We start from the raw sequence: 21,933 nt of genomic DNA, 5'->3' as shown, positions 1-21,933 counted from the left end.
TGCTCTGCTGACTGGAATGTGCTGCTTTGCTGAGCCTGGCGTTTGAGGGTTGCTGATGTGCTGGAATCCTGCTGTGTCATATATGCTGAGGAAGGCAAGGAGAGATAAGAGGGGAAGCCATGCTGACTCTGTTCCCCTGGAGGTACTTTGAACTCTGACTGGGGCCACAGTGAGACTTCCTCCAGCTTCCCAAAGGTTCCTGCTGGCTCTGCTGGAGAAGGCAAACAGGGAACAGCATGTCTGCTTGCTGCCTCAGAATGGTTCCGTTCCCCCTCCTCTGTCCAGTGGCCCAGGGCAATTTCACCGTGTGTCTTTCCTCATCTCCCGCCATCTGTCTGCTCCCTGAATCTAGAAGCATCTGCATGGGCGGCGGGTATTGTAGGCCAGGGGAGGCTAAGTCTCCCCTAACCCAGGCTGTGGCCTCACCCATGCTCCACCCCGAGGCCCCTCCCCTGAAGCTAGCGGGGGCTCTTCCGGCCATGGGGGGGGCCCTTGGGGCTCTGGCAAGCGGTGCCTCAGGCGGAAGGGGCGAGGCTGGGGGCTTGCCTCCCCAAAGGGGAGGTTCACCCACCGCCCCTGAGCATCTAGTTGTCCCTCTGTCTCCCCAGTCTGGATTGCAGACCCGGCCCCCTACCTGATATTCTAGCTATTCTCCCTTTCACCATAAGCCAGGCTTTCCTGGGGCTTGTAACAGCAATGTGCACGACCTGGGGCTGAGGCTTGGCTTCAGGATCTGTAGTCTGAACGTATTTAACAAATTTGGCAGGAGCAACCTGTTCAGCTCTTTTTAATTTCTTGGAGATTTTTTGGGCTTTCAAAGATGGCTTTTTTCAATAAGTCTGGTGTCCTCCCTAGCTCTGCCGTTGCCCTGCAATCCTGACCGCAGCGCTCTCTGGGAGTCCAGGCCTGGCATCTGCACAGCTCTCCCAATGCACCATAGTCCTGATTTGCAGCACTGCCTGCTATTCCAGTGATGGATTCTGCCCCCAGTTGTGCCAGAGCATTGTATTCCCCTCGGTTCCAGTCTGGGGGTCCCCACATGGCTCTGCTGATGCACCCTAGACCTGATCTGCAGCATCACCCCTCAGTAACTCCCCCAGTGTACTTCAGTCCTGAAATGTGTCCTGTCCCACCCCACCCAGCTATGCCAGCCCTAGACACCTCATCCAGCTCTGCCCATGCAGCACAGCCAACCCCAAATGTTCAGAAATCATAAGTCAGGTTCCCTCCCTGAGTCACAGGACTGGTGTAAAATTCATGAGATTTGTTTTTAAAAACAATACCCTTTGGCTTCATTTTCTTGCATTTAGTTTCTGAGCCTTTACGAAAAAGAAAAGGAGTACTTGCGGCACCTTAGAGACTAACCAATTTATTTGAGCATAAGCTTTCGTGAGCTAGAGCTCACTTCATCGGATGCATACTGTTGAAAGCGTAGAAGATCTTTTTATACACACAAAGCATGAAAAAATACCTCCCCCCCACCCCACTCTCCTGCTGGTAATAGCTTCTCTAAAGTGACCACTCTCCTTACAATGTGTATGATAATCAAGGTGGGCCATTTCCAGCACAAATCCAGGGTTTAACAAGAACATCTGGGGGGGGGCGGGGGGTAGGAAAAAAACAAGGGGAAATAGGTTACCTTGCATAATGACTTAGCCCCTTGTTTTTTCCTACCCCCCCGCCCAGACGTTCTTGTTAAACCCTGGATTTGTGCTGGAAATGGCCCACCTTGATTATCATACACATTGTAAGGAGAGTGGTCACTTTAGAGAAGCTATTACCAGCAGGAGAGTGGGGTGGGGGGGAGGTATTTTTTCATGCTTTGTGTGTATAAAAAGATCTTCTACGCTTTCAACAGTATGCATCCGATGAAGTGAGCTCTAGCTCACGAAAGCTTATGCTCAAATAAATTGGTTAGTCTCTAAGGTGCCGCAAGTACTCCTTTTCTTTTTGTGAATACAGACTAACATGGCTGCTACTCTGAAACCTGAGCCTTTAGGGTTCATTCAGATTCGATTTTCAAGCTCTTCTCTTTGACCATGGGGGTTAGAAACGTCCATTCTTTTTTAAATTAAACCTCAGATTCTCACCTAAGCACAGGACTCCAGGAGCTAGGACTTTGAATAAGGCACCCAGTATCACCAGGCTCGTGGTAAATGTTGAAACGTGATTGAGAGTTGGCAACACGCCTCAAACCTGACCCACAGCCATTCTCCTCCACTTTCCCTCCCCCACCATTCCAGTCCTGGCACCCAAAACAGCTCTGCCAATGTCCATCAAACCTGACCTGCGGCCCCCATCTCCCACTAGAGCTCTGGGCTCCCCACACAGCTTTGCCAGTGCACTGTAGGCCTGCAGTTTTCCCCCCTCCGCCCCTTTGCTATTGCAGCCCCTAGCTCCTTTTGTCCAGCATCTGCCAGCGCATGCTGAATTGCATTGTGGTTTTGTGGTGGAGATGAATGTGAAGTGTGTGTGTTTGGTGGGGGGAGAGAAGTTGCTACATCCCCACACACATCCTCTTAAAGACAGGAAGCTGCACCCAGCTGATTCTGCATTCTCTATGTACAAGGCTGGTTCCAAAACAGGTCTGGTCCACACTAAACACTCTTGATGGTATGGCAATGCCGGTTCAAGTGTGATTTATGATTCTAACTGGCAGAAGCCCTAATGTGTAGGTAGGTTAAAAAAAATGCTTCTGCTGGTATTGCTTATTTCATTCACCAACCATAAGTAAGGCTCCGTGATTGTCACAGAGGTTGCAGAAGTCATGGAATCCGTGACTTTCAGCGACCTCTGTGACTTCTGCAGTGGCTCCTGTGGCTGATCACAGGGCCACCCAAGCAGCTGCCCTGGGAACAGCTCCTCGGGCGGCGCTGGGGACAACCACACCGGCTGCTGCTGGAATGGCTCTGCAGCCAGCTGCACCAGCCACTGCTCTGTCAGCCCTGGGCAGCGGGCCCCTGTAACTGCCCGAGCAGCACCTGATGTGACTTGTCCTGGGGACCGCCTGAGCAGCAGTCCCAGGAGGTAGTGGGAACAGCCACAGCTCAACGGCTCCCAGCAACGATCTTGGGGCGGCCAGAGCACTGGCTGGCCCCGGGGCTTCCCCCCCCTGCAGTGGTGGCCAGATTGGCAGCAGGCTTCCCGGGGCTCCCACCAAGGCAGCGGTGGGAGCGGCAGCACACCCTCCACAGTGCTCCCCCCTCACAGCGTCCCTCCCCCTCTAAGATTCAGTCAAGGTATTTATGGTATAAGTCATGGACAGGTCGTGGCCTGTGACTTTTTATTTCTTGCCCGTGACCTGTCCATGACTTTTACTAAAAATACCGATGACTAAATCATACCCTTAAACATAAGGGTTACCAGAAATGGCACTTTGATGCTGGTATAAGCTGCAAACCTCTCCCTGCGTAGACATGTCCTTAGTGTTTACCTGTAAGGTGAAAGGAGGGGAGGGTGCAGGCAAGGTGTCAGATAAGTTGCAGAAGGAATCCAAGGTCAGTTGAAAAACAAAGAACAAAATAAGCAAAAATCAAGGAAACTAGAGAAGAACAATTTCCCACCAGAGTCTGATCCTGTGTTTTCTGAATGTGCTCCGCAGCTGGGACTGAGGGTGGAGTGGAGCAGAGCAGTCGTGATGGCTGAATCAGCTGGTTGAAGAGACATTTTGAGTTCAGAGCAGAAATGTCCTAAAACAAATTGATATAAGAGCAGGGGTCTCAAAGACGCGGCCCATGGGTTGCATGTGGCCCGCAGGGTTATTTTCTGCAGCCTGTCAGCTCCCCATGGCCCCCCGCCCCCCCAGCATTTACCTAGAGTGGCTCTGGCCCAGCGCGCACGGGGGGGCAGGGAAGGCTCCCTGCCTGCCTGCCCTGCCCCCGCACCACTCCGGGAAGTGGCCGGAACCTGGGGGGGAGGGCACAGGGGTCTGTGCAGTGATCAGTGGACTAATATCTAATCTGGAACAGCTGGGGGTGTTCGCTTTACCCTAGCGAGTGCTGGGAGCTGGCTAAAGGGGAGGTTGTGTAGTGCCAGCTGTGGGGGAGAGATGTCTGACAAGCTCACAACCAATGGATGTGTCATTGGGGCCCAACATGGGATAGCAGGGGCTGCAGGTCTGCAGTGAGCTGCCCAAGCAGGGATATGGACTGGAGTAGCAGGGGGAGCTGTGGGTCAGGACTGAGGAGCGTTGACGGGGCTGAGTGGGGCCCAAGACTGGAACTGAGAAGGGGCTGCAGTGCTGAAATGAGGTGCCACTGGCCCCTGGCACTTGCAAGTGCCAGGGGCCAGTGGCACCTCATTTCAGCACTCTGGGTGAACTGCACTCTGGTGAACTCATTTCAGCACTCTGGGTGAACTGCACTCTGGTGAAATCCTGGGTTCCTAGCTTATTTCCCAGCATCCCTCACCATGCTGGCCAGGGGCCTAAGTGGTGTCATTGCATCAACTTCGGTGGAGTTAGGCTCACTTTGTCCCAGGAGGAATCTGGCCCTCTATATACTGTTTACAGATTTCTGCTGATGCTTTGTGTAACATCCTCCAGCCAAGGGGAGATTAAGTCTCCAGAGCTTCACACACATGATCTGCAACCTGGCTTTGGAATGGTTCCTCTTCTCATCTGCTTATTGGCCAGTGGAAAGCATCATTGTACTGGGACCAGGTCGGCCATGGGGAGTGAGAATGCTGTTGAGAATATCTCCACCTTTCCAATATCCTGCTGCAGATCTCTCTCTCTCTCGCACACACACTCTTGCACACACACACAGCCGTCTGACAGCCAGCTCATTTGTAACTATTGTTAAATTGGGAAAATCAAGTGTTTCTGGCTGGTGTTGGGGTTTAAACCCTCTCTTCTGCGCTGCCTGGACAGGACATGTTTCTGTCCCGCCTCTTCTTTATCCAATGTGCTGTTCACAGCTTTCAGCACCTGCAACTGTGACATCCATGGATCATAGTCAGAATGGTACCAAGAGTCCTGGAGCTGCGAGGGCCTGACAAGCAACCCCAAAAGCCCGAGGTGAGGCAGGTCTGGTCCTTTCATGAAGCAGGACCCAGCCGACAGGCAGGGGAGATGTTAGATTGCTCTGTGGGGTACGTTTGCAAAAGCTGGCCTTGTGGGAACTAGTTCAGTGGTTCCCATGGTTCCTACTGACCAGGTATCAGTTCTTTAACTATTTATGTGCTGCCGAGTACTGCTCGAGAAATATCCTCCATCTAGTCCTATTAATTTGTGATACTGAGGCGGTTGTATAACCCTCCCGGCTGGATATGCCATCATGGGTGGCACAGCAGGAGTTACAGGCGAGCACTAGGACTTGCAGTGTGTGTGAACAACTCTGGGTACACAGGTTCATGCTTCCTTGGAAATCCTTGGAGTGAGTTTTGGAAGGCCTGCTCTTGATGTGGTAGTTGCTACATGGGGTTGCTGCGTCTATGGGTGGAGAGAGAGCTATGATTTGTGTCAGTGATCCATCAGTTTTATCCCACAAAGTTTAGTGCTTAAAACCCTGTGGGACGCTGGGGAGAATGGGCACTGTGAGGAGCTTAGCCTGCAGACAGCTGCGTTGCTTGGATCAGAGGTGAGAGTTGGTTCAAACTAATGGAAACCAGAGTCCAAGTTCTGCTCCTAGTTACATTTGTGTGGATCCAGAGTAACTCCATTTATTTTAGTGAAGTTACTCTGGAGTGATTCTTATGTGAGAAAAAGTAACATTTAACTCTAGATTTGTAATATTCTGCTGCGCCATCTTATTAAGCTTTGGAACTCCTTGCAGCAGGCTCCTGGGAACCCTTTGGCCACCGTGACCATTTCATTTTTCCTTTCTCAAGTATTGCCAGACCACCAGTGCTGTTTGCACGCTAGACATTTGGATCAAGCTCGTCTTTCTCTCTGGTTGAAGCCCTTCATGTTTCTTTTTCTTTCTTTTTACTTTCCCATCTCTCTTGGACACAGGCCCCACCTGCTGTCTGGGCTAGAATGAGCTCCACTGATGTTTACTACTGAGCTGGCCAGCAGGGATCACTGTGGAGCTTCCTCCTGAGAGCTGGGAGTGCCGTTTTCCCAGCACTCCTGGACCTTGCCTCCCCAAGGGCAGTGATGTTCAGCAATCCCAGCTCTCCAGCTTGGTGCTGGCTCTCCGACCAGCTCTGTTCACAGGAGAGGCATCAATAGCGTGGCCAGAAAGTGTATCTTGAGGCTGAGGGGTTCAGCAGAACACAGCAAGAGCCACCAACAGTCCCTGAGCACATAGGGGATCATCATGGATACACTAGGAAGTTCCAGATGGGCTCATCTCCCACAGAAGGGCATGTTGCAGGGCCTCCAATGCTGTCCCTAACCCTGGTCTGTGCTTTGCCCTGATAGGCCGTCGTGTATCCATCAAACACTGTGACCGAGGACATCTACACAAACGGCTCAGCCATGCTGGGCAGCCCGGCTCACATGAACAGCCGGGAGGTGCGCAAGATCCGGCTGGTCCAGTTTGAGAAGGTCACCGAGGAACCCATGGTGAGCTGGCAAGAGTTTGGTAACCCTTAAGGCCCCAGGGGTCAGGGTGAGTCCCACCAGTGCATTGGCATGCATAGTGGGAGTGACAATCCAGTCCAGCTCCCAGGTCTCTGGGTGGGGTAGGGACGATCTTGAATTTTGCAGACTTCAACCAGACTATTGCCTGTTCCACTGGGACAAAGGTGCTGCTTTGTCCAGTGCCCCACTAGGAGCCTGAGGGGAGCTGCACAGGGCATAGTGGGACCGGGAGGAAGCTGCATCGGCTGTTGATTTATTCTGCCAAGAGGAAATTAACCTCGCTGGAATTGAGCCAGGAGAGGACTCTGAGAAGTGAGACAGACCATCTTGGATACCGGCCAGGCAAGGCCTTTACCTGGAGAAGTGGGTGTCTACCCTAGATATGTAATAGTCACAGATTTTCCTGTTTTCCAGGGAATCACACTGAAATTGAATGAGAAGCAGAGCTGCATGGTGGCCAGGATTCTCCATGGAGGCATGATACATAGACAAGGTAACAGCAAATGGCAGGAATGTGAAGTCATCTTTGACTGAGACCTAGACACACAAGGCTTCTGTTTAGTCAGAGATTTTAGCCCTTTCCTTCCACCCTGGTGCTGGGTAGGGCCTGTTAGTTTCATCTTTGGAGCTGGGCAATTTCAGTGCAAAGGGATTAAACAGTTCCATGGTGCCGGTGAATTTTCCCTTTGATGTATATCATCGGTGCCCTTCCTGTACCTCTTGTATCCCCTCCATCTGCTCTTTACATGTGGCTGCTGCATTAACGCCCTGGAGGTTTCAGGATGTTCTCTGCTGGGAAAAGTGGGAGGGGAGATGGAGCAGGAGCAGTCACTAAGCTCATGCCTGCAAACAGAACCAGAAATCATTTGTGTTCATCTCACTGGATTCTTTGCCACTCCATGTGGATCAGATCCTACAAATTTTGAAGGACATTTTTTTCCATTGCTAAAATGCACAAACAAGGCAGAATTTCTGTGCCAATGACCTGCAAACAAAAAGAAGTTGCCAAAATAAATGAACTTGCACCATTTCCTTTTTTTTTTTTTTTTCCTGGCACCTGCAGATGGTGTGGTGGCTACATGCAAAATAGATGTCCTGTATGTACAAAAGGAGTGCCCTTCGATGGCCTTGGGTCCAGTTAGAGGGCTTTATAGGTCCATGTTGAAAACAAGAGCCTGATCCTGATCTAGCACCAGAATAAGTCAAGACCAACTCCAGTGATGTCACTGGAGTGCTGGCTTATCCCTGTGTATCTGAGATCAGAATCCAGCCTTCGTTACCTGTACAGACATCTAAAACGAGTATCTAAACGAGACATCTAAAACGAGTAGCTGGGTTAATCTGTATCCCCAAAACAACAGGGAGTCTGGTGGCACTTTAAAAACTAACAGATTTATTTGGGCATAAGCTTTCGTGAGTAAAAAACCCACCACTTCTGCATCTGAAGAAGTGGGTTTTTTACCCACAAAAACTTATGCCCAAATAAATCTGTTAGTCTTTAAGGTGCCACTGGACTCCCTGTTATCTAAAAAGAGAGCACTTAAGGTAGAGAATGTTTATATACTTGGTTCTGTAATGAGGTTACCATTCAGCTTTACATTACATATTGGCTAACATTGTGGATACCACTAAAATAGAGTGCTTTTACTGCAAACTAAACTACAGAATGCAAGATCAAAGGCTAGTATTAATGGCTTTAGTTTTTGATCAATTTTTAAAAAATATAACAGAAAGGAGTGTGCATGGAGGGAGCGAAGCTGTGTTCCCCTCATGTATGTATTTCACATGTATGTGCACTGATACACACCATGACTCCCTGGTAGAATCATGCTAAATGAGCCAATCTGTATGTAAAATGGCAGGAGATGGTTGCATGCTGCAAAGCAACTATGCCTATGCATTGTGAATGCAAAAGCCATTTGGTCTGAGATTCGCAAACAGGCTTGCGATCCAGAATTTTTGGGGGGTTGTATTTTGCCTGCTTGTGCATTTCATGGGTTCGTTTCTCCTGTCACCGGCAGGCTCCCTTCATGTGGGTGATGAGATCATAGAAATCAATGGGCAAAGTGTGAGCAACCACTCGGTCGACCAGCTGCAGAAGATGCTGGTAGGTATTTTGGGAGGCTGCTCCTGAGAAATGACCCATTTGGCCACATAACACACATGTTGCCTGATTTGATTGTATTCATTCTTAATATGCAAATCACGACAGATCTTGCAACACCTCCTGCACTACGAGGAACTATTGTTGTTCCCCTTTCTACTGGAGCCTCATCAAAGGCCAGGCCACTTCTCAAGTGCAGGCCATCTCCGCTCAGAGCACTGGACGGGGCTGTGCATGCTGAGCCCATGGTGGGGCTCGGGTTGCTCGGTTGTCTTTTTAATTTAAAATTGCCCCCATGCAGTAAAACCAGAATCCGCCCTCTGCCATGGGAGCTAGGGGGATGGTGCTCAGTCAGGCTCTGATTTCCAGCTGCTAGGGCCACAATTGTCCTCTTGCACCATTCAGTAGATGGTCACCTAGCTTCAGAGAAGGACCTCTCTCAGGGTACCCTGAGCACTCACTTTGTCCATGGTTAAAACTCTAGCCTGTCAGACCTGTTAGAGGTGCTAAGGAGTCACTCATCCCCTTCCTGGAAGGAGCAGGAAAGGGCTGTCTGGAGTTTGTAGATTATTCGAACACCACCAGTCTCAGCCTCTGATCCACAGAAGCTCCCATCCCTCTCCCTGCTCTCCTGAACTGGTTCATAAGGCAATGGCAATACGGAGGGTGGGCAGGTCTCAAGGGTTGGGAGAAGAATTAGTTCAAATTGCCCTCCTCTCCCCAGGCTGGTCTGTCAGTGCCCCATAGCCCCGAACCCTCTCTGTGGCTGGAGAGAGGGGGTGAATTTAATTCTCTCTCCTAATTCATTCTGGTGACCCTTTTAAAGCTACAAGAGGATCAAAACCCCACTCTGTGTGGCCACCTAGATGCAGCTCTAGGCCCGAGTTAGTTAAGTTAGCCACTGTGGCTTCAACAGTGCAAAAGCCTTTAGCCACAGTGATTCTGGCTCTGGTGAGCTCCCATCAGCTCTTCGCTCCCCTGTTGCTTATTGCCACCATGGCTCCAGATTCCCAGCTCTCTGTAGGTTTCCCGGCACCAGTGGGGAGTGCCTGTGCACCCGGAGGTTAACGATACACTGGGGGCCTTGAGCTGGTTTCTGGGTTGATCTAGAAGCCACATTCTCCAACTCTTCTCTCTTCCCCTTCCTTCTATCCACTAGAGAGAAGCCAAGGGGACGGTCTCAATAAAAGTCATCCCCAACCAGCAAAGCCGCCTCCCTGCTCTACAGGTAGGTGCAGCTGTGTTCTCTCAGTGGCCCTGCAGACCAGATGTCTTTGAGCTGGTGAAAAGTCACCGGGGTGTCACGGGGTTGGGGTGCGGGTTCAGTGGGCTGAACTGCTCTGCTACACTGATGTAAACCCCACACAGGTAAATAGAGCTGTTCTGCATTTACATGGGGGAAAGGAGAGCAGCATTTACCCAGTCTGAGGGTCTGTCTGCCCTGCAAAGTGAAGATGTGATGGTAGCACAGGTGGGCATACCTGTGCCAGCTTAAATCTATCTAGCGCGGGTAACTTTAGCCGTGTAGACGTGGTCACACAGGCTGCAGCCCCACACCCTGAGGACAAGACGGTCAGGGAGCCTGGTTTGTACTCTGGCTGCTAGCCCACTCTGAGCCTGTGTCACTGTGGCTATGCGATCATTGTTACCCATGGCTGCTACATTAAAGTGTCACCGTGGCTACGCGATCATTGTTACCCATGGCTGCTACATTAAAGCCAACCCGTGCTACAATCACACCTTGTCTTGCAGTGTAGACAGACTCTGTATAACACTGCGCAGCATGGCCCCTCTCTGTGCCTCAGTTTCCCCATCTCTAAAAAGGGGACAGCAATATTTACTTCCTGTGTTAAGCGGTTTGAAAGGGGGCTCGGTAGGTACCAAGGGCTGGACTCCACTCTCAATTCCATGGACGCGATTCCCATTGGCCTCAGTGGTGGTGGGGCTAGACTGCAAAGACCCTTTGCAGACATGGGCTCCTGAGCCTGCAGGATCCAGTCTGCTCTTTGGCTGGAGGAGAGAGTGACAGACTCTGCCCTGTGTTGTAATGCCTTAGCCTCCTTGGTGAAATGCTGTCACTCTGCAGTCAGGCTGGGTCGCAGCATTTCTGCCACCACGGGGGTGCTGATGTGATAGTCGGAAGGAAACGGGGGTGGCGGGAAAGCAGAGCAGAACACCCCAGCTCTTGGCTATGCAACCACACTGCCATTGCCATATCAACAGAAGTGCATGTTTTTATGAGGCTCCTGTGCTCAGTACAGGGATTCAGAAGCCAGGGCTGGTCCATTCATCTCGCTCATTTGGCTTCTGGAGATGAATGAGGCCAGAGGGAAGAGGGTGCTGGCTAGGACTGATGGGTCCCAACTCATTCCAAGAGGATACAGTTTCCTCCCTTCTCATAGCTACTTGAGCTTTTCTTGTGGCTTAATCTAGGAGCAGCTCACTACCCCCCAATATCTCTAGGGCATGAAACCTGTCACAGATGGCACCAATCATACATGTGTGATACCAGCTATACAGGCTAACAGAATCTATCTAGTTACAGATGGCAAAAGTGTATCTCTTCTATGCAAAGAGTCTAAACTAATTCATCCCAGCAGAGTGCTAGTTATTCCACACAAAAACTGCTTTTCGAGGTGGCGATTGTGTCTCCAGTGATTCGATCTCTTTCACATCCCATACGTTTAAATTGCAGGAGTTAACATAACATTTTCCCTCTCTCTGATCTCAAGTTAGTTCAGTAAAACTAGCAACATGAAACACCCTGATCTGACTCTATGCCACCATTTCCACGGAGCCAAATATTCTGCTCAGGCAGATTCTCCTTAAAAAGGATGATTGGGTGAAGTTAATTTAAAAAAATAACATATGTGGCCCTGGAGCCATTCTGCCCCCCTTTTCTGTATTTCATCTTTATTCTTCCTTTATCACATATCTCCCATTGGAGTTGGTTTCTCTAAGCAATGAGGTGAAAGACGAATATCTCCTCCTCCCCATCATCTCTGTTGCTACCAGGATGAGCTCTGATCTCTGCTTATTTATTAAGCTCTGTCCTCTTTTCCCTTCTCTAGCTAGAGACTTACCCTAGCTGACGCTGTGGAAACCAGCTGTAGTGCCACTGACTTAATAACAGACATGTGCAGGCACCTCTGCTGAGAGGGGACACCAGGGCAGTGTCTTGCACGTGCTAGCCGGTGTCAAGGACCCAAACCCTCCTCACTGAGGCATTGTTCCCCAGAAGACTGAAATTTTCTTCCCTCTGTGTGAGGTTGAAAGCGTGGCTCTTTCACCAACAAGTTGCTCAAATAAAAGATATTCCCTCCCCCCCCCCCCCCCCGTTTCTCTCATTTCTCCCTTATATCATTTTGGCTAGGTTCTGGAGCAGTCTATGCCAATAAACGGCCATGCACACATGCTCTTGCTGCCTTTCCTTGTGACATTTCAGTGCTAGGAAGCCTAATGACTTCCAATTTTGCCTGCCCATTGTGATCAATCTCTCTGTCCTTCACGGTTGCTATCACTTCACAGATAGGGTTACAAAGTGTGAAGCAAATCCCATCACTTTTTCTGGAGCTAAACCATCCCTTCCCAGCCCCTGCCCAAGCTCCTCCCCCACATCTTGTAAACAGCCAACCCCAAGCAGAGCAATTAGTTTGCACCAATTAGACTGCTGTTTAGAGATTGCGAGGGTGGTTCCATTCTGAACTAAACCACCATGAATGATCTGAATGGGAGGATAAGAGCAAACAGGTCCCACCTGTTGTAACCTCATAACCAGAGCTAGAGGCAAGCTCTGAAATTCAGACTTGGCTTAGATTTCAAACTCCACCACTGGGATTTGGGTTACACCTCTGGGGGAGACAGGACCAACATGCAGTTCAAATCTGGATTTCACTTCCTAGATTCCAAGGACAGAAGAGACTATGTGATCGTCTACTCTGACCTCCTGCATAATGCAGGCCAGAGAACTGCCCCAAAACAATTCCTGTTTGAACAAGGGCCCTGATAATGTTTGAGGTGTTTAGATCCAGTGCTCTGATTTAGGCCCACTTTGCAATTCGGTTATTTCAAAAGCAGAATTAAATATCTCTCCACACACACCCCACTCCCTCATCTTTGGACAACTGGGAGTTCTGAGAGCTGGGAGGTTCAGCCCCATGTGACATTCCCCATGGTACAATTTGGACTGCTGAAATGCTGTGTCCCCGTAACTTTTTAGCCTGAGTTGCCTTTTACACAGCCACTCCTCACCTGCTCATGCATAGCCACTGGCATGTAAAATCACTCCCAGATGTATATCTGACTGCTCTCCCACCATCCATGAGTAAATACAGGGTGATACTGCATATCTCCCCAGAACTGTGCATTTTATGCTGCTTGGTAGACCCCTGGATAGTATAAGCTCATAGATAGTCTGACATTCTAACAAAGGGTAATATTTATGCACCAGCCTTTGTTATCCCAAGTAGAGGTTTCCCAAACACTTCAAACAAACACACTGGCTTAGATAAAAAAATTAAATATGTTTATTTAACTAGAGAAATATTTTAAGTGATTATAAGTGATAAGGGATAAAAGTTAGAATTGGTTACAAAAGAAATAAAAAGTTAAAATTAAGCTAATTTCCCTAAACTTTACCAAGGTAAATAAGATTAGAGGCAAATATCATTCTCATTGCGCCAGATGCTGCAAGTAATTCTCAGTTCACAGACTTGATTTCCTTTCAGCCTGGGACCACTTCCCTTAATTCAGTGTTCTTCAGGTATCCATTGTTGTTATGAGCAGAGAGATGTAAGGTGACAAAGAAAGGTAATTTGTGTGTTGTTTGGTCTCCTATCCTCCAAAGTACTTGCAACCCCTCTCAGCTTGGTATCATCTGCAAACTTTTTCCCCTTCTTTGAGGATTGCCCCCAGCTGGGAGTCAGGCGACAATCTGTTTACGCGGGACCTCCAATTGTTTTCCAGTGCTAATATGTAAAGTTCTTGCTTATACCTTCCTTCCTGCCAAAGGATGGCTGCTTATCTAGGTGACAGTCCCTGATGGTTCATTTGATTATGATGATACTTCAGTGTGTCTTTCTCTCTCAGAAACTAGTTTGTAGGCATTACCCAGAACTACAACATATTTCAGTAATAATCCACAGAGCAAAATCTCATAATTTGACATGCAGTGATGTTACACATATTTCAAAGAGATGATAATATTCAGCAGATTGAGTTTTCAAACAAGGTATACTTTGTACAAAATATTTTATAGCCATATAAAAGTAGTGAACATGGGGTACAGGGTGTCATAACCCGCTGAGCTCTTATATTAACAAGAGATTGGCCAATGTCACTGGTATTTCACAGGCTCTTCTCAGGTTGGTCCATCCAAATTTTGACAAATGGAAGGGGCTGCACTAGCGAATCTGGAGTCTGGGAGCCTCACTTGCAGGGGCAGTTGTACCCTTTATGGTCTTTAATGCTGAGATGTGGCTCACACAAGTCCCAGCATGCAATACTCCATCTTGATCCCCAGCATTCTGGCCTTCTGGCAACAAAGGGATACTGTTTACTACATGCTGGGACCTGTTATCTCACAGGCCACAGCTCCATAGTAAAAGTGAGGACAGTCATGGACAGTACTTTGCCAACCCCTATTTTAATATGTTGCAAAGAAAGTCTGGTTTATCCTGCTCAGGAAGAAAGATCTCCAAGGCCCTGCTTGTCAAGAGCTCTGATCTGGCAGGGTCTAAAGATGGGACAAAAAAGAATATTTTACTCCAGACATCATGTGGGAGTAGTTTCTTTTCCAAGCATGAATTGCACTGTTCTCTGCTTCCACATCAGAGAATCGTAGAAGTGTAGGACTGGAAGGGACCTCATAGGTCTAGTCCAGTCTCCTGCACTCAAGGCAGGACTTCGTAATAACTAGGTCATCCCTGACAGGTGTATCTGTTCTTAAAAAGCTCCAGTGATGGAGATTCCACAACCTCCCTAGGCAATTTGTTCCAGTGCTTAACTATCCTGACAGTTAGGAAGTTTTCCTAATGTCCAACCTAAACCTTCCTTGCTACAATTTAAGCCCTTTGCTGCTTCTCCTGTCCTTGCTGGATAAGGAGAACAATTTATCACCCTCCTCCTTATAACAACCTTTTATGTACTTGAAACTGTTATCATGTCTCCCCTCAGTCTTGTCTTCTCCAGAATAAACAAATCCTTTTTTTTTTCCCCCCAGTCTTCCCTCAGAGGTCGTGTTTTCTAAACCTTTAATCATTTTTGTTGCTCTTCTCTGGACTATATCCAATTTGTCCACATCTTTCCTGAAATGTGGTGCCCAGAGATGGACACATTACTCCAGCTGAGGCCTAATCAGCACGGAGTAGAGCAGAAGAATTACTTCTCGCGACTTGCTTACAACTCTCCTGCTGATACATCATAGAATGATGTTCACATTTTTTGCAACAGTGTAACACTTTGACTCATATTTAGCTTGTGATCCACTATGACCCCTAGGTCCCTTTCCTCAGTACTCCTTTATAGGCAGTCATTTCCCATTTTGTATGTGTACAGCTGATTGTGCCTTCCTAAATGGAGTACTTTGCATTTGTCCTTATTGAATTTCATTCCGTTTCCTTCAAAATGCGTCTCCAATTTGTCCAAATAATTTTGAATTTTAATCCTATCCTCCAAAGTACTTGCAACCCTTCCAGCTTGGTATCATCCGCAAACTTTCTAAGTGTCATGGCTTTGCACTTCCAGGGCAAATAACTTGCAGCAATAACAGTTGAGTGAACTCCACACTTGTGTGGAATGGAGGTAAATTTCATCTCAAACAAGCGTCCTCCCTTGGACAGTAGAGATCTCCTACTCATGGCTTTGCTGCTCAGAGATGATCATCTCTACATGCAAGCTGTGATTTATGGGGTATGCTATCACACACTTCAGGTTTTCCATGGGTTGTAGATTTAGCTACCACCACCCTTCAGCACGGTGATCAAATGTTTGGTGCCTGCAAAGCTGCCCCTCAACTGCAAAATCCCAGCTGTGCTCAGCTTCCTCTCTCAGCCAGAAAGCCCCCGTGGGTTGAGCTTACCAATGATATTGCTAAAGATGTACTTCCTCATCTGCAGTTGCTCTGGGCTCTGCAATGCTCACAGAACAGACATGCCACAGGAGAGATGCAGGGAGCTGGTATGGACAACGGTATAGGACTGTACTCCCAGATGGAGCCCTTTCTATCTGTAAAGGTCCCCAGTGCTGAGCCCTCTGGGTTGCCCTGCCTGCTAAAGCCGATGTGATGGGTTTGCAAAGCTTAGGTGTGAGTTTCCTAGATGTGGCCAGGGAGCAGCTGGAGAAGTTTACTCAGCAAAGGTAAAATCCCAGGCAAACCGCTGCTCCTGGCGAGGTGTGGACACAAAAACCCAGCCTCTGAGACCTGCTGTCTTGGGCAGAAGATGGGAGAAGATATCTGGTCATGAGGGATCAGGTCATCCCCTTCTCTGGAAACTTTTCCACTCCAGCCCCCACTCCCCAAATCAATGCTCATGCAGAGACCTTTGTGCTCAAAGACGTTCCCTGTCTGTTCTGTGGCTTCTGGCACCTGACTTCTAAGCCAGTTCCCCTGCCCCCTTGGTTCAGATAGCTGAGTCAGTGCCTGCTAGAGAGCTCTGTATGTTTGGTATATAGAGGAATTCCCCTGGTCCTGCCTGTTGTTGGCTTACTGCACTTTATCTGGCTGGCTCCAGGCCAAGTAACCCTGTCTAGGCCCTGCTCTCAGTGTCTTGCATTTAGGTTTTGGACTAGCTCTGATTGATAGTGAGAGTCTTTGCGTTGGGAGAGGGGAAATAGCGTGTGTGGAGGGACTGACCAGTGGCAGGGTGAGAACCTGAGACAACTAGACCACAAGGTCCTGATCTGCTCCAGCTCGTCCCGTATTGGAGGGACTAGAAATGGGAAGGAGAATTGGTCCTGTTTTGAAGCAATGGCTGTAGCAGTTAATGTTCAGTTCAGGACTCTGTCTTCCCTCTGCCCCGCTCATCCCACCTTTAACTACCTGTTCACCACAGTTCACCCCCAGGAGATGGTTTCTTTCCCCATTTCTGCCCCGACCTCTGGCAGCGCTTGCCTCACACTTGCTGTCTGGATTCTTAGCTTTCCCCAAGGATGATGCCATTCCTCCTTCCCCAGGAGATTCCCAGAGTCAGAGGACACGCAGTTTGCTAGGATGGCCGGGGAAGGCATGGAGTTAGATTTTGGGTGGATCTTCAGGTAGAATTAAAGCCCCTCAGACTGACTGTTGGGTTGGCAGTTGGGGGAGTGTGTACGTAATCTAATGACTGGCATTTCTAAATGCCTGGGCCCCTTCATCTCTAGGTTGTGGCATCTCTTCTAGCTCATCAGGTCTGCAGATAAGACCTGAAAAGGGGGTCATGGACAGGGGAGACAAGATGGGGATGTGCCCTACACTTGCAGCTTAGGTTTGGGGCAGTTAATCTCTTATCCCATCTTGTATGGTCACTGCTGGGGGACGTCGCAGGAGCCGCGTAGCAGAAATGGCAGAGCCAAAAACACGTGGCATTGACTGACTGACCTTCGGCTTCTTCTCCAGATGTTCATGAGGGCCCAGTTTGACTATGACCCCAAGATGGACAGCCTGATCCCCTGCAAGGAGGCAGGGCTGAAGTTCAAGACAGGGGACATCATCCAGATCATCAACAAGGATGACAGCAACTGGTGGCAGGGCCGGGTAGAAGGGTCCTCCACGGAGTCAGCAGGGCTGATCCCCTCCCCTGAACTACAAGAATGGTACGTTCCAGAGTTGCTGGTGAAAGCAGCTCGGGGGGCCGGGGGACTCCAGGCTCTGTGCACAGCTCCAAGTGCTGCATCTCCAGTATGGGAGCTGCCCAGGGGCTCGTGGCTCAGAATCCCTGCCTTGCATCCATGTGGAATATGCTTCAGAGATGAAACTGGTGTAGGTGCTGCTCCTTGGAGAAGCTGGGCCCAGCTGCTCAGTGCAGAGAGCTAGGTAGACTGTGTCTTTTGGGATGGGCTGTTGGCACCCTCTGACCTTGGCCACAGTGACCCATGGGTCTAGCCCGGTGCTACCCTGATCACCTTGGTGTGGACACTAGATCTGGCAAGGAGATACTCTCTGACCCCTTTGGTGTGAGCCCTGACTATCCTTTCCTTACTCTTGTGCATTGAGGAAATCCTGATGCTTCTGGGGGTCACTAGGTTTGGACCAAAACCTAACCTTACCTGATCTGACTCCCTCCGTCGCTCGTGTGTTTTCCCCCTTATAGGCGTGTGGCTAGTATAACCCAGTCCAGTCAGAGTGAAGCCCAGAGCTGCAGCCCCTTTGGGAAAAAGAAGAAGTGCAAAGACAAATACCTGGCCAAGCACAGCTCAAGTAAGCAGCCCCCTTCCTTGTCACAAGCCCCTGTTCGTTGCTGCTCAGGATCAGCCCTGGCAGCTGTCGCTGCAATGCACCTTCCCATCGGGCAGCAGGACAGGGGTGCTCGCAGGACTCTGGTGCTTAGAACAAGCACTGGACTCTGAGGTTGTTTCACTGGTTGGACAGCGTACGCAGGATGCCGCAGCCTGGTGACGGGGCTGTGATCCACATGTCCTCTGCAACAGGCTCCCTGGTCATGTGAAAACTGCCTTTCCTGTGGTCTCTTAAATTCCCCCTCCTAGGAACAATGCAGTCAGAGCTGCACAGCATGGCAGTGTGCTCTCTGGTAGCTGTCTCCTTATTGGAGGCTACCACAACTACCTCCAGTGGAGCATGAGGAAAGGCATCTTGCCCCGCGCCTGGTGTTGGCTTTCTTGGAAGAGTCCCATCATGTACAAATCAGTCAGATGACCTCGAGTCATCTGGTAAATGACTCTCCATTATTTTCCCCTCTGGGAATCTCTTTACATTGTCTCCTCCTGTTTGCAAAGCAGCTTGCAAAGAGCCCGACCTGCTGGCTTTGTTTACATTGCTGCTGTGGAGTCACAACAGGTGTGGACTTGGGGTGCACACAGGAAGGAGAGAGGATTAAACACGCTGTGTTCCCCGCCTGACTGGAAGGAAAGAGCTATGTAGGAACAGCTCTGCCAGCAGCTGGTGCCAGGGGAGGCGGGGGTGCTGCCACTAGGCATTCAGCTTTGTAAGAGCCATCTGTGTTTTTTTTTTTTTACAGCTGTTCTAGGCCCAAGTGTGTTAGCTGGGAATGGGTGCAGAGTTAAATCCCATTTCAGGAGGGATGGGCAGAGACCCATAACTAAAGATAATGTAAAGCCTGTTGTCCTGCCAGAGGGATGGTCCCCAGCCCAGTCCTTCCTGCAGGCTCCCCCACCTGGTCTCTGCCCACTTTGCTCCCTCTGCCCTGGGATTTTGCTCTCCCAGAAGTGTAGCTCTCTGCTCTGCATTAGGAATTATGGGCCCAATTCTCCCCTGCACTGTGTGTCGTCGTTTACGCTGTGCATAGTGACATCTGAGCATTGCCATGGTGCCCCAGTGACGTGTTGCACCGGGAAGCAGCTCTCTGGCTGGAATGCTCAAGAAGGGCTCAGCACCCACAGCCAGGGCCAGAGTTTGGCACAGTGGGTACATAATGAGTGCTGAGCTCCTTTAAAATCTTGGTCCTTATTTGGTGCTGAAATGTGTGCTGAGCTGCCTCAACTGTAGGAGCTGAGACCTTGGAAATCTGGCCCTGAGCTAATTTATGGCCCTCATCATCAGATGCATCAGGACAAACACAGACTCTGCACTCAGGTCCTGGCAAGTCAGAGGTTTTCAGTTCACCTCTTAAAACTTTTAACAGATCAAAAATCTGTTCCTCGATTAGGGAGAATCCTCCCTATTCACCACCTTCATCCAGGGGCCCAGCCAAGCAAATAAACCCTGCTGGTTAAATGATTGTACTATTGAGGTTTTAATGCACCAGGACCTGAAACTGACCCATAATAAGCCAGTGCCAACAATGCACCAGAGAACTGAGTGATGGGGGGGTGGAGAGTTGTGTGACCAGAGCCTGGGGACATGCTGGCACCTGGCCTGGCCTGTAGTCTGGGAGACAGTGACAAACAGGGCAGTAAATCAAGGGGATAAATAAAGATCCTCACTATTCCCTCAGGAAAATAAACCAAGATCCCCATAACTCCTTCAGCTAAGAGTTAGTCTTGCAGCTTCCAATTTGGCTCCTCTGGGGTCCAGACTCCTGGGCAGAACTGAATGGGGAGAGGAGCCATTTATTTCACACCTTGTCACTACAGTTTCCCCATATTAATCCCCAAAGTATGTTACCATTTGCTGATTTCTCTCTGCGGCTGAGTTTGTAAGGGATGCAGTGTGACCTAGGAGCGAGCCTCAGGAGCAGAGCTGGGTAATTGATTTTTTTGGTACATGGGCCAAATAGAAAAATCTAAAAAAAAAATCAGATTTGTTTGAAGCAAGCCTGATTTTCTTTTTTTCTTGCCAAAACAAAAATGGGGGAAAAAATCCTTCTGGGTTCATTGCTTTGGGGTGTTTTTCATTCTTGCTCTCTCGTGCGCATGCTCTTTTTATTTATTTATTTATTTATTTATTTATTTATGGTTTAAAAAATTAGCTAAATATTGAACTGAAATGCCATTTTGGAAGGAAAAGTCCAATTATTTCATTTTCACTTTAAAAAACCTCCATTTTTTTTTCAGCCCAGACTATTCACTGAATTTGCAAATAGTTTGGTGCCCTCCAAAAGGCAAGTCACTTCCCCTCTCTGTGCCTCAGTTTCACCATATTTAAAAGGGGGCTAATGATACTGACCTTTGTAAAGTGGTTTGAGATCTACTGAAGCAAAGTGCAATATGAGAGCGATGTGTTGGTGGCGGTATTATATACCGATGCCAATATGTCCCAGTGGCCTTGGACAGGGATGTGCCCTGATTTTGCATCTGGACTGATTCTGATCCTCTCTTGGATCCATTTCCCTTCTCTCCCCCCAGTTTTTGACCAGTTGGATGTGATTTCATATGAGGAGGTGGTGAGGCTGCCAGCCTTCAAGAGGAAGACCCTGGTGCTGATAGGTATGGCCCTGCCCTCTATGTACATGTTGTGCTTTTCTGGCCATTGTCCCTCTCCACCCTGACAACGGCCTGGACAGAATGGAACCTGATAGAGCATTTCCACTGGGGAACGCTGCCAGCTGAGGGTTAGGTCTGTTACTTCTTTAACACGGGTTTGATCCCAAGGCAATGGGAGTGTTTCCATCAACTTTAGTGGACTTTGGATCAAGCCCTTGATCCTTAAAACAACATCAGCTGGTGGATTTATGACCTACATCTGGCCTGAATAAAATGTATTCTCCTCGGATTGAGAGTCCTACTGGATTCTAGAGAGATTTGTGTGGGGGCTTGGGGTGCTGCAAGAGTCACCCCAAGCTCCCGCTCTCCCTGTGTTTTGAGCTGCCCCTGCTGGCTGTGCAGTAGAAGTTCAGAAGAGCTGAACTGGCATCCTCAGGCACAGCTGTGTTGGCCGGCTTGGGCATTTAGAAACTCGCACGGTTAGCAGTACCCGAGTCATGGTGTGAACTGTGCTGCAGAGGGAACCTGGAGGAGGAGCAGTCAGCCCTAGGTGGGAGGGGATGGGTTTTCAAAAACAATGCAGTGGTTTTTTTTTTTTAAAAGAATGATAAAGCTGCCTTTTGTTTAAACCTAAGGGTGGGAATCAACCCCTGTCCTGAGCCTTGCACGGCACAGACCCCTTGGTATGAGACTCAGGGCATGTCTGCATGGGGACACTCAGGAAAGTTATTCTAAATTAGTTTTTAAAGTGGGTTAGTTAAACCACATTAACTCCCTGTGTGGACACACACGTTCAGAATTAAAGTGGCCTTTAATTTGGTTTATCTTAATTCACTTTAAACAAAACCTAATTAAGACCACTCTAATTCTGAATGAGTCCACATGGGGATTTATTTTAATTCATTTTAAATTAATTCCTTTTGGTAATTTGGATTAATGTTGCTGAGTGCCACTGTGTAGACACTAAGGTCAAGATCCTGAAAGGTATTTTGGTGCCTAACTTCTATTGGTTTCACTGGGCGTTAGACGCATAGGAGGATCCAGACCTAACTCAGTAGTGCCAAGGCTGTGCCTTGCCCAGTCCATGGAGAAGCAGTGGGCTGGCTCTGGGACTGGAAGTGCATTGCCCTGCATTATGGCCATATTGAAAAGAACAGGGTCTCCCATTTTGCAGAGTCTGGTCCATTCCAAAGGGGCGAAGAGGCTCCACTATCTGGTCTGGGCAGCAGTTATCCCATTCCTTCTGGGGGATGGGCTCAGTGACCCA

At 49.0% G+C, this 21,933-nt stretch overlaps 1 protein-coding gene across 4 annotated transcripts in view; it reads left to right on the top strand.

Moving 5' to 3' along the window:
• The window catches only part of MPP1 (MAGUK p55 scaffold protein 1), a 57,865-nt gene that overhangs the window by 15,404 nt on the left and 20,528 nt on the right, over positions 1-21,933 (top strand). For 3 of the 4 annotated variants that reach the window (XM_077826145.1, XM_077826147.1, XM_077826148.1), the window contains exons 2-8: positions 6,365-6,508; positions 6,941-7,019; positions 8,548-8,633; positions 9,790-9,858; positions 17,224-17,420; positions 17,918-18,024; positions 20,589-20,669. In XM_077826145.1, coding sequence (XP_077682271.1) covers positions 6,365-6,508; positions 6,941-7,019; positions 8,548-8,633; positions 9,790-9,858; positions 17,224-17,420; positions 17,918-18,024; positions 20,589-20,669 — 763 coding nt within the window. Of the gene's footprint in view, positions 1-11; positions 143-6,364; positions 6,509-6,940; positions 7,020-8,547; positions 8,634-9,789; positions 9,859-17,223; positions 17,421-17,917; positions 18,025-20,588; positions 20,670-21,933 lie in introns of those variants that run through there. The other variant, XM_077826146.1, reaches the window with a different exon arrangement.

The sequence above is a fragment of the Eretmochelys imbricata genome, chromosome 9, assembly GCF_965152235.1.
Source record: "Eretmochelys imbricata isolate rEreImb1 chromosome 9, rEreImb1.hap1, whole genome shotgun sequence".
Classification (NCBI taxonomy): domain Eukaryota; kingdom Metazoa; phylum Chordata; order Testudines; family Cheloniidae; genus Eretmochelys; species Eretmochelys imbricata.
The sequence above is the reverse complement of the archived record's forward strand: the minus strand, read 5'-3'. Positions and strand labels throughout refer to the sequence as shown.